At 39.5% G+C, this 13,308-nt stretch overlaps 1 protein-coding gene across 15 annotated transcripts in view; it reads right to left on the bottom strand.

Annotated features, from left to right (window-relative positions):
- Positions 1 to 13,308, bottom strand: part of FARS2 (phenylalanyl-tRNA synthetase 2, mitochondrial) — a 260,594-nt gene that overhangs the window by 52,603 nt on the left and 194,683 nt on the right. The window contains exon 13 of one of the 15 annotated variants that reach the window (XM_083826148.1): positions 1,012 to 7,156. The exons of 13 other annotated variants lie outside the window; for them this stretch is intronic. In XM_083826148.1, coding sequence (XP_083682274.1) covers positions 7,105 to 7,156 — 52 coding nt within the window. In that variant the 3' untranslated portion in view covers positions 1,012 to 7,104. Of the gene's footprint in view, positions 1 to 1,011; positions 12,478 to 13,308 lie in introns of those variants that run through there. One more of the 15 variants, XM_083826147.1, reaches the window with a different exon arrangement.

Raw genomic sequence — 13,308 nt, 5'->3', positions numbered from 1 at the left:
GTGTCATATGTAACCTCTGATACAATGCTTAGTGAAACTATTTCCAAGGTTACATTCACTGTTTTCATACTATAGTTACGCGATAGTTTTCCTTGACTGATTCAACTAAGATGATCATTTGCTTAGTTCTTGTAATTTACACTTCTCTAAGTACCTGTTTCTCTTAGGATACATCACCTAAACAGCACTACCATTTGACCTACTGATGATTCGGTTCTATCTTAAATTCCCACTTAGGGAATACCTCTTTGAAAACTGTCTGGTACAGGTAGCAACCAAACAACTCTGATATAACTAGTCTCATCACACCACTACCCTCTCTGACACCATCAGTACACCAAGCAATGTAAAATTCTAATGAGAATGAAGCAACAGGTGAGAGAAAAGTAAAGAGGCTGTCAGCTCTCTGTGGCACCACTTCTATGTGCAGGTACAACATTACACTGAGGATATTAATCTAAAATACATAGATTTTATATATATATATATATTTACATGTAAATAATAAATAAAAACCTGAGCTTGAAAATCACAGAATAACAGAGAAATCTTTCTGAATGTGGATAATTTTCTCTTTTATAGAAATCACAAGAAATCTAGGCTTATAGAATCTATGCATATGCTGAAACTGTGACTTCAAATGATTGCTACAAATTCAATCTCTGACAGCACACTTGATTTCCAAATCTGAGTAATGCCAGCGTGCAGTTCATTCTTCAATAGATAATGAAAAGAGTGGGTTTTTATCAGCAAAAGTGACACCATCCTACAGTGCTCAAGCTAGACACATGCTGCTAACTGAAGACAGGGTATTGACAGGAAACTGCTGTGACAAATTTGTTTCCCCAAGCAGATATGACAACAAGGTGATGATATCAAGCACTGCCTGATGCAGGGCAGTAAGGAAAACAAGGGAAGGAAGAAAAAAGCAACCCAAGAACAAGCCCAAAGAATTGGGAAGTGTTCACAAGCAACACTGGCTCTTCTATTTTAGGCCTAGTTGTTTTATTCTTTTTTTTAATTATTATTTTAATTTGCTTTTATTTCTTAGGCTTTGGATACAGCTAAGATTGCTTTACTCAGCACTTATTAAACTTCACCTTCTTTTATCTGACGATGAAAAATCCTGTATTGAAGGATTTAACTCTAATGCAGCCTCTCCCACCATGGCTTCAAACTCTTCTAAAATGCTGTCTTGTATTTCTTGCTGATGACCCTCTTTCCGTAGATCATGGGAATTTTCCCTGCCACTTTCCACACAGTAAACCTGTTTTTGATGCTGGGATTCCCCTTTCTACTCAGTCAGGATCCTCTTCCTCATCTTTACAGCTCTCAGCAAGTCCCAGACTGAGGGCCCGGAGCTGGAAGGATTCTCCTCGCACACAGGGAGCAAAAATCACCACCACTAAATAGCTAAAATAAGTCAGATCCAAAAGGCAGAGACAAGTACAGGCCTTATGTGCATGAAACAAGATTGTGACCCACTAGATCAATCAATGAGAGCTGCAGAAATGCCTGTGTTGGGCCAGGCAGACAGACGTGGCTTTTAGCAATTTGCTCAGTCCAAGAGCTGAAGGGGTCAGATGGTATGGCCACAGTTGGGGATCCCAACAAAAAGTGGAACTTCACTTAACTCTGCCACACATGGCAGGACATCAGAGCTGGCCCCACATCAGCAGCTCAGGCCCAGACACATTTATTCACTCAGAAACAAAACTGCTGAATGCAACTTTGCTGTATGCAGGGAAGGCCCGGCCACTCCCAGGCAGCCGCAGGCGTCAGCCTTGCAGGCCTCAGCTGGCTCTAGAGCTACCAGCAACAGGCAGCTGGTTAGGTACTCAGTTCATTGCGTTGGTCCATCCCTGAAACAGCTTGACTGGGGAATGGGAATATTCCTGACCACAGGAATGGTTACCATCCCTTTCTCCAAGGTTCTTTAAATATTTTTTAAAATATTTTCAAATAAAAAGTATATATAGCAATATAACTTTTTAAAGGGTCAAAACACGACTACTAGCACTCCTTCTCTCTCTGTGCTTTGGAAGCAAAGCAAAGACATCAAAAGAAAACACACTGGTACTGAGTCTTTGGCAAAGAAGCAACTGGGAGAAGCGCACATACTAAACAGCTAAGCCCAAACCCTATTGCTCTTTAACCCTTTTTGAAGATCTCTCGTAGAACAGGTCCAAGGGTGAAATAGCCCAGCTGTCTGGGCAGATGAACTGCCATCTGTGTCATGAAACTAAGCCTTTTGTGCCTGGGGCTCATAGCTTGAGTAGTAACAGTTGCACAGAGCAGGAGAGTTTCTTGCCTAGAAATTTTATGCTTACCATAATGTGGAGCCTGACTTCCCTCCTTGCCCACATGATTTATATTCCACCTTGGAGAATGGAGGTCTTGTTCTTTCCTGAGAACTAACTATGCCTTTCTACAGCTTTGATAGACTCACGTTAATCCCATAGCTTAGGGTTTTCCGACAGTAACACGTGAAAAATAATTATGTGCCTGAAGGCTAGGTGAAAACAAAAAGAATTAATGGGCTATATCTGCCCCGAGGGCTATGTATTTACTTCCCAAGTTCTGCACAAACAAAACACTGACTTGCTGAGATTCATGCATGTGGAAGAGTGAGACTACAGCTAAATGAGTAACTTCATTCTTCATAATCACAAAAACGTGTCAGTACTGTCTATAAAAGTAGGTAAATGCAGAAAACAGAAAAGATGAACAACTGTTCTAACTTAACCATTCCAGGTTTCTTACTGGTTTGCTTCCCAGCTCAACTTCACTATGGCCCAGCCTCAAAGATTTCAAGTGTAGAATCAGCAACAGCCCTCATATTGGAAAAACTTGGATTAATTGAAAAGAAAGCTTGTCACCCCCTGGAGAAAAAAGATCACTCCTTTCTGTGCCTTTGGACCTAGAGGGTCAAAACAAAGTCTGTCTTCCTCTGCTCAAAATAGCAAAATGCATGTTACTAAATGAGAAGAAAAACGTTTTGAAAATGAGAGTAAATTAAATCTGCCAAGGGATAGATCTATTTTGCACTCTGGCAATTTTCCTGAGGTTTTTACTTTAATGTTTATTGTTTAACTTCATAAAATTGAGTAACTAGCATAACAGCACCTCAACTGCCTGATAGAAATAGCCCATTAAAATATGAAGCATTTTGTTAATAAAATACACTCATCAGAATGCACCACAATTCCCCAAAAGCTTGTGTAGTGCTAAGGCTAGTGAACATTTCTAATAATTATCAGTAAGCCCTGGTTTTCTTAAACTGTTAGTTATTACATCAGTTCTCTCAGAAAAGGTTCTGACATCACAGTTAAACAGTAAGAGAAAAGAGAGCTTCAAATATGCCCAAGTTGTTTCATATCCTTCCAGGGTGTTGTAGAGTGAGGAGACACAAGAAAATCCCAGTCATAACACTGTGACCTCTCACGGATTCTCGTTTCTCCTATGTCAGCCTGGGAGGCACAGGCAGAAGAGTTTCATCAAACACAAGGCAGAATGGAGAAATGCAGACAGTTTAAAACAAAAACCAAACATCTCAGGTTTAGATAATGTACTCAAGTTACCAGTGAACCTTTTTTGGGGAAAAGGACTGCATACAATAAAAAGTATGATTTTTCTCTGCTTGTTCATCTCCAGATCTGATGTGTGGCACCCAGTGAGATGAGATTTTTTTTTCACTTGTACCATGTCTATGAATGATAAAGGTGACACTGGTAGGTGCTGTTGTATTCTTTTACATTAGCAGCTTCATCACAGTTCACCATCACAGATTAATCTAGCCAACTTAAAACCTTGTCCTCAATGAAAACACAACTACCTGATGCCTCATATTTGTTGCTATATAGCAACTGTCTGCTAAAGATCAGTAGTTGACTACAATTCCCAAATAGAGGACACCACTTCTTCACGGCCACCTAGCAAATGTCTTTTCTTCCCCACAAGCCTCCAAGGAAGAATTTTGCACAGGGCACCAGCTGAACCCAGAAAAATAAATCGCATGGACTTCCTGCAAGTTCAAGATACTAGACCCAGAAAAGGAGAAACCTATCCTCCTCAGTTGACTGAAGATAGAGGCTGAAATGTCTCCAACATCAAGACCCCAAGATGAAGCATTTCATCATGAGACTGTCAAACTAATTAACAGATTCCCTGCATGTCTTTGATACAGATGTCAAAACTGACTTTTTTTAAAGGTCTTAATTGTCAGAGGTCTGCCGCTGTTCAGCCTCCTGGGGAAAAAAATAAATCAGTCTTTTTGGTGCTAGCAGTATTTAACAAGTTTAGTTATGAGCTGGTTCCTGGGGTCTTTAGAAAACATGAGTCCTACTCATTATTGATCTCCCTGTAGAAAGTTATTTCTTTTTCTTCCTTCTGGTTTATTTTATAGAGATTGTTACAATTGCTTTTATCATTCCTTCTAGAGTCATTTCAGATTAACTTACTTTGCTGGATACACTTGCTTCAATACAGCTTATATTTGAAGGTCTTCTTTGAGCCCAGGATGGACAGAGAAAATCAAAACGAAAAAAGCAAAACTTTAGAAAGTTTTGGATTCAGAATAAGTTGTCTTAGTGTAATTGTTTTTTTTTTCCTGCAAATGACAATCTTGCATTGTGGAATCTAGAGTTAATTGTGCAACCTTAGCTGAACCTTCAGTTTGTTTTATGTCATCACTCTCAAATTTTTCTTTAATATTTTATTTTTTTCCACCTGAAAATTACCTTTCAGGAAAATGAGCTTGACTTGAATTCTGACCTTCAAATTAGGAAACTGTATATTTAAAAAACTCACACATAATAGTGTAAATGGCCAGTAAGTCTCCCCAGTGAAAACTAGGATTAACACGTCACATTTCCCCATGAATAACCCCTAACTCAGTACAGTTTCTCTACAATCTAGTTGACTAAAGCCCTTTTTGTAATAGACAAAATTTGTTTGAGCATTAAGATAATGTTTTGGCTCCATTTCTGAGTAAGTATTAAATGTGAAAATGAATGATACATTTCAGGGACATATCATCTCCCATCTAGAATTCACCCTGAAATTAGTCAGGGACTTCATATTTGAAGTTTGCAAGTGAATGTAAATCAGGTTCAATGTGAGTATGATATTAAAATGATGATTTAAAGACACTTCAAAGGATAATTGAAAGCTGATTAATCTAAATTTTGTTTCATGTCTTTTTTCTTTGTACATTGAAAGCCATCACAGCTTCCTGCAATTGCTGCTACAGGAGTGTTTTTGAAGAACGTATTTCTCTTACCTAACTTTTGCAGCTAAAAAGAACATAATTACACAAGTAATATAGGCTATTACAAGTTTTCTCTTCCAGATGTACTTGCAGTTTACAAGCAGTGCATTATAAGAAGATGCACCAGTAATATCCTCTCTCTATTTGCCTCTGCAACCCTCTTGCCAACTCTTGCCTGCTGGAGCTGTATGTGTGCTTTGGCCATTCAAGAGAGAAGCTCAGTACAGTACAGCCCCATCCTGCAGAGTGCCTACATCTCCATGCTTTCTCATTAGAAACAGTTTTCTGATTATGCGAGGAAGTTTTAGAGCACTATCTATCCTAAAAACAGCTGCTCCTAAGGGTGCATTTCATAAGCCTTAAGGTCAAAAACACAATTGTGGGGTCCTTTCTGATCTCCATGCACAGCATAGACAACAGAATTTTACCTAGTGTTAGCTTGCGTTGAAATCACTGACTCACAGGGTTATAACAAAACATCATATTTCAGAGAACATCCAAATTTGGGTAATGGATCTCTCCTCTGCTAAGCTTATTTTAAAACACATAGTTTCCCTTTTCCTCTCCCCTTGTCCAGTTGATTGAAATTGGATGTGGGAATCCAAATGTTAGCCATTTGTTGCTGCCTGTAACAGCTTTTAAGAAAACAGGCTGTATAAGATGTTTATTTCTGATCTATAAAAGAAAAAATCTGTAGGCTTGTACTAGCTTTGCATTCCCTTTTCTTAGAGGAGGGTGTGGAGCCCAGTACTTCAAGGACTCTGCATCAAAAAGAAGCAAACTTAAGCAGAGTTTTTGCTTCTGTTACAGCTTCAGAAGCCTGTGCTGCTCCAGGCACTGTTCACAATCCCACGCTGTACAGATAAGTCTGCAAAGTGTAATTTTAACATGTGCCTTCTATTCACTAACTGATCCATAGCAAGTGGTGTGTTTCAGAGAGGCCACAAGAGCTCCCAGAGCTGCAGAGCCCAGAGTTCACACACAGCCACACCATGCATGACACCAGCCAACATCATGTTATTTGTTCAATCCTTGCAGCTGAATACAAAAAATGGAGTTGAGAAATAATTTGCTTTTGTCTGCAATTTACACACACACACACATATACACAGAGTATGCAGGCCAACAGTCAATAAAATACATGTGTCATATAGCAAGGCAATATGCAGGGCATGCTACATGAGTCAAATTATGATCAGTTCAAATGTTTCCATACTGAAAAGGATCTGGAAGAAACAGACTGCTCTAAGATTTAATAATGGGGTAAGTTCAATAGAGGGCTTTTTTTCTGTTCCAGCTTCTTTTCCTCTTAGTGCTGAAGCACCCAAGCACTTGGTCAGCTGCATCACATTTCTGTCTGCATGTGTGTTTTCTCAGTGTACATCATCTCCAACTACCAATACGCCACCTGACCAGATGCGCAATGTCAGACCATCTTTAGTCCCTCGTTCCCTGCCCGAATTTTTCTGCAAAGGTTACCTGAACAGCTGAAAACATCAGCAGGTCTCTGTCTACAGTTCAAAATAATCACTTTCTAGTTCCTGCAGTGCCAGGACAGGCAGTAGAGGAATACAACACTCATTTGTAAATGAAAATTGCATTCTTTGCACAAAGTAATGGGAATCTTAGGGCTTTGCCTAGCAGGACTGTATGAGAGAGTCAGATTAGACAAAACCACTGATCACCTAGAAGAGAATTTAGATGGGATAGGGCAGAACCAGCAAACAGTTGCTACTGAGAAGATAAATATAAAGTGAAATGTTACTTGTATTTATGCATCTCACTGCCCACTGCAGATCAACAAAAGCCACATAGCTAAAATGTATACAGGCTGCTTACCTTATACAGCATGTGGAATATGCAACTCTGATCCACTTTATAAGGTGCCTGTGAAAAGTTATTTAACATTTATTTAAGAAACAACTGCTTATTTCAGCAGCAGGACATTGTTATGGAGCTTTGATTTTTTTTTTTTGACAAACTACTATATTCCTCCACAGCAAATTACTGCAGCTTATTTCAGTAGAGGCTATTTTGCAAATGCAGAGAATAAATGAATCCCAACAGCATTACAAAACTTCCGCTGTAAAAATGTAAATGGATTATCCCTCCATTAATATCTCACTAAACAGCAACACTTTAGAAGCAATCATTCTTCTGTTGCTCACAACATAAAAGCCAAATGATATTTTCTCCATAAATCATCCGGCTATTACAAAATTAGTGCAAAAAGGGGTTGAGACTAAGACAATAACATCTTTAGATCATCTTGCAAGCATGTTTACAAATGCCACACTGGTGTTTTCATCTCTTTTAGGCTGGAAATAATGCCTAACATTTGTTCATCTGACTGTTTTAGAGAAGAGTGAACTTCTGCATTAAATTTGAAGTGCTGCCATCAGCTTGTGTCTACTTGACTTTCAAATAATAGCAACTGAAAATGCAAAGTAATTTTTATTATTATTTCATTATAGCTGTCCCATTGGAGGTGTTGTGCCTCCTGCTAGTGTGGAACCAAGGTTCAAGATCAGTGAAGAGAAAATGAAGAATAACAGTGTTTTAAAACATATTTGTGACTCTTCAAGGCCAGCACTGAACAAACTTACTTACAGAAACATCAGTTGCAGCAACCAACAGAAGTTGTTTTCTTAATCACACACACACACCAGTAGATAGGCAGCTGTTTATTTCTAGGACTAGACTGAACTACATCTCTGTAATGCTAATCATTTTTCCCCATGGTGAAATGAAAAGGGTAATCTCAATTTTTTTCCAGCTTAATTGATCTAGCTCATTTCTGATCACCCACTTTCCACCTGAGTAGTATTTTTTCATACCTGCACCTAAAAAGAAGATGCACATTCAATGAGTTTCTCTTTATTTTGAATTGCATTAACTGTCTGATCTGTACAGACTGTGTCCTCTTCTCCCTTTATTCTGAGTTAATGCACTGGACTTCAGATCCATGCTGTATCGCTAGGCTAATTCATCTCACTCACAACAAAGGCAGTACTTTCCAAAAAATGTGGCTGGTATGAGGATGTTTAAAAACGCATCACTTCACTTAGATTTATGTATGTAGGAATGGACAATTAATACACACAAATACAAGTGTGCAGAGGTCTCTGCCTCCACCAGGAACTGATAATTTTCTTTGTTTTTCTAGGTGTTCACAATCCTCAGCTCTACTTTCTCATGCATTGATTACAAGAAGTAAAGTATTTGGGAACCTAGCTATCTGGAGGGAAGCCATAATGCTCATTAATTCCATCAGCAACCAGCTGAGGTCTGTGTGCAGTGAGTTTTACACAGGTATCTATCTATATGATCACCTCGACTCCAGTACCATAGGTATAGGTCCTCTCCTCTAATTACTGCAAAGTGGCTCGGAGTTGCTCTGGTGAGGGATGAGGGACCAATGCTGGCAGCTGGCCACCTGGGCATCCATCCAGCCATGGCCTGACTCTGCCTGGATCCAGTCTCCCAACATATGTTACAGCACCATGGATGCTGCTCCAACTTGCACTAGCAGTCGGATATCACCAGGAGCGGGGAAACCTAAGCTATGCTTTCTCTCCTTATTCATACTATTGAAATAGACCACAGGAAAAGAAACACGCCCCAGACACAATGACAGAGGCTCTACTCTACCAGGGAGGCTGTGCACATGTAACACCATAGAGTAATCTCCTCAGTGCTGACAATGCCATAACACATTTGGTATTTGATTCTTGTATAGCTTTAGTGGCACACTTAAAATACTAAACACTTTAAGCTTCCTAACTGTCTTGTACTTCCCTGGGTTCATAATTCCAATTCATTTTACTAAGCAGTAGTGATGAATATTTTTTCTCCTACCTCTCCCCCAAATTAAGTTATTAAAATATAGGCTATGAATAGCAGCTTTGCATGCGTTTACTAGTCTAATGGAAAATGGCCTGCTTTAAGATTTTCTTGAGGAGGCTTAATTAACGTTAGATGGACTCTCATCCATTAGGAGGAAATACTTCACTGTAAGGGAGGCACTGGAACAGGTTGCCAAGAGAAGCTGTGGATGCCTCATCTCTGGAGGTGTTCAAGGCCAGGAGCCTTGGCCAACCTGATCTAGTGGGTGGCATCCCTGCCTATGACAGGGGGGTTGGAGTTAGATGATCTTTGAAGTCCATTCCAACCCGAGCCTTTCTATGATTCTATGATTCTTTACAGAGAGAGAAGTATAGTTGCGCAATACTAAACAGTATCTTATTATTCAATATAAGACTGCTGATGCTATCTATTTACTAGGTCAAGAAAGCTAAGTTACTTCTGCTACAACTGCAGTGCTAAACCAGCCACAGAACATTATAGTTGTATTTTCACCTGCTTTTATGCATCAGTTAAAAAAGGAGTTTGCTAAGTTCTGAGTACAAAATATCATCCGCTAGTGATGCTCAGAAAGAGAAGAAAGCACATATGTTGATTTTAGATCACAGGTTGACTGTAGAGCATAGGGAGTTAGAACCATGACATTTTTACAGTCGTTCTTTCCTGACTCAGTTTCATTGGACAACAACTGTAATTCTCTTTACTATATGATCAGGTCAAGTTTGTGTATCTGGAACTCTCTTCTCCTTGGAAACTTATGTTTCAGATCCTTGAATCACTGCAACTGCAACCTCTTCCTAGGTTATTCTTTTTACTAATATTTCTGGACTATCTGAGCCTACTCAATCAGGCCTTTTTAGAGGTGTGTTCTTATGCTGTTACTCAGGTGGAATAATTCTTTATCCATCAGCAGCCCAGTGTGTTCATTCACTTAGGAAAGTTAAGGCACTGGCATCTTACCTTCAGTTTTGTGCCAGTCTGCCAACAGACTGGTATGCTTCCCTGCAGCTCAGACCAGGTGGCAGAGCTGTTCTCCTGACTCCCCCCTTAGTGACTTTGAAAAATATCAGAAACAGAGAGACCTCCCCCCATCCCCCCAATTGTTATTCAATCCCCTCAAAACAACCTGAGCACTCTAAGGACAGGCTGAGCGGCCTTTTGGAAGCTTGGCATTATACAGGGGTAGTAGGCTGATAAGAAGCAACAGTTAGGCTAGGCCAATTCAGCCTGGGAAGAGGGGCCTGAGCACAGAGACATTAATCTGAAATGTTCCAATAAAAAATCGCCTCTCAGATTAGGATAGACCTACCATTACATAGTTGTGTACGTTCTGCCTCTGCTTAGACATTCCTCAGTGCCCCCTTGAATCTTTACATCTAATCTTAGACTACAGTTCTTTCTATCACATTAGGCAGCCTAGTTTTTCTTCTAGAAAAAAGCAATTTCTCGCTTAGACAATACGCAACTAAGGTTTTATTACTTAAAGGTGTACAGAGCTGCACAGCAGGTTAACCATTGTGCAGCACTACTCTGGTCACTGTATAGAGAGAGTCAATGTGCAAACTACTCTTCATAATAGTTCGGGTGACTATTACATTCTAACATGCCTTCTGGAGCCACGAGGCAAAGACTATTGCAATCTGGACTACATTTTCAATGAAACATCCATGGAATCACAGTTGGAGTGACTAGTATTCTACAGGCTTAGGATTCTACTCTTAGGAAGGATGAGGACAGTAGGAAAGCAGATGCTTTCTCCCAGATCTCCTCTAGCAAAGATGCCTTGCCATAAGCTCGACCTGGCAACTCCATGTGCCAACAATGGATTATTTATGTTCTGCTGAGGGCTGCTGTAACACAGACAATTAGAAAATAACATCATATTCCTTCTTCATTAGCCTCAGTGGCCTTTCTGGTGCACATTACCTTCATCCTAGTCATGTGCCTGGTCTGGTACAACCACACAAGCTCTATTACACACAATGACAGTTTACACACATTGCCTTGCTCCACTCTAGAAGCAGCATTGATCCAACAACACCCAAAATAGGTTGGCCGCAGATTGGACCACAAGGGAACAGCAACCAGGAATACATTTCACAACAGTAACAGATGGCAACATGAACACAAACCTGCAAGGAATTAAACAGCAGACCTGATCTCTACCCCGTGCCCCAAAGGAACCATTCCCTTCCCTTTCTGCTCTCTAGATAAGGGATATGTCACCCTGGATATAAATAACATATAGTCAGAATCAGTGCCTCTTACACATTAGTTAGATAAAATTTAATTTTTTGTTCTTCTGAATACATGTCCACCTGCATCTATATCCATCCTCTGTTTCCTTTATTTTTCATGTTACAGATTTTAACATCAGCAGCCTGGAGTGTACTATTGAGACAGAAAATTTAGCTCTTTAGAACAGACAACTTTTTCATGGAAACAAATAATGTGTTGGGTTTTATGACAGGCACATGGCTATCTAAGGTGACTGATCAGCCTTAACTTTTTTTTAACATATTAATATGGCTAGACCACATTTGGCCATCCACAAACCTGCCAGTGCCGACTGGATGAAAACACAGATTTCTAGCATACAAGATATCCTAAAGTCAGTGTCCAAGGATTCAATCGTCCAGCCAGCTGGATTATGTAATTTTTAATGGGATCTTTGGGTTAATAAGAGCTCCCCTTGTTAATGAAGACTAAATGTGCAGACTAAATCAGATTAAGTGCTTTTAAAAAATTCTACAGACAATTTAGCAAAATGATATTTTCATATCCAGAAGTGAAGTTCCAGCTAGGATATTTTTATATGTCCTAAAATGCTTCCTGTAAAACAATGCACTAAGTCACCTAATGCATGGTAAAAAGGCTTGTAACGTTATTCTGCTGCACAGGCCTATGCAGGCATCTTGATAATACTAGCTACATACCTTTGAGCTGCTTTATTTACAGACTTCTGAAAACAGGGCAAATTAAGGATGTTGGACTGTGAAACCACATATGAAATGCTATCTATATGTACAATTTTTGCACAACTGGACACAACAGTGACAACTGTGCATAGACATTTAGATCTACTTAACACAAAGTCTATAAGCACCCCCAAGGGACTACTCATGCCACTAGAGGAAAGCAAGTACAGAAGTCTACAGATTGGAGCCACAGCATGCACGTGTAGAGCGTGGGCCCACGGTCCTCTGCACACACCAAGTTTTATGCTAGCAGAGCTCCACTTCATTCTGGCATTGTTCCTCAGCCCCTTGGGATTCACGGCTGGCAACTGAGATGGAGGATCAGCAGCCCCAGGCAAAGGCATCCCTGCAGCTCCCCTCGGAGTCCTTCAGATAGTAACCACAAAGGAAATGCTGCATAAATAAATCTCAGCTAGCATAGAAAAGTTGGGTTAGGTGTGACTGGAACAATGATATTGCTTCATGCCTTGCTTTTTTTCAAAGCCTACATTATTTACAATTTTTAATAGGTGATATGGTAGAGGAAACAGATTGTAATTACCTGATGAGGCATTTTCAAGCCAGAAGCAGATATAAAATGAAAAGCTTATTATATATTGTTTGTCAAATGACGGTGCACATAATTCTTACTAGATTGTCTACTGCAATTTTTGTTAAGAAACTCTTGAAACTAATTGGTATCATTTCTAAATGGAAGTTTAAATATGCCATATTAAAAGAGTTGAGGTTTAAAATGATGAAGAAAAGCATACATTTAACACTTGCTGAAGGAATATATGCCATTAAGAAGCTGCAGAATAATGATCTTTGTTTTTACAGAATTGGCAAGAGTATGACAGGAAGAATCCAATTTTGATTACACCTTTATCAACAAAGATTCTCTGCAAGTGCTGATTAATTTTTTTGCAGTCTAACATCTCAAAGGTAAAAAAAAAAAGGCTGAAGTTAGAAACTTCATATTCAGCTATTTTTATGGAACACGAGTCAGACAAAAATTGAGCCAAGTTTTTAGAAAATCAATTCTGTACTTTCACACTTGGAATTTTGTTCACAAGTTGGCAAGACTCTCAAAAACACATGCTAAGTTTGGATGGTCATAGTAAAAGAGCTCTGGAAAAGAAATCTGTTGATAAAACTGGCTGGCAACTTAAACCACGTAGGAAATCTCCTATGAAAATGGAGATTAAACCTTCAGAG

The sequence above is a fragment of the Anser anser genome (assembly GCF_964211835.1).
Source record: "Anser anser genome assembly, chromosome: 2".
Taxonomy (NCBI): Eukaryota; Metazoa; Chordata; class Aves; order Anseriformes; family Anatidae; genus Anser; species Anser anser.
This window is presented reverse-complemented; position numbering and strand designations above follow the sequence as displayed.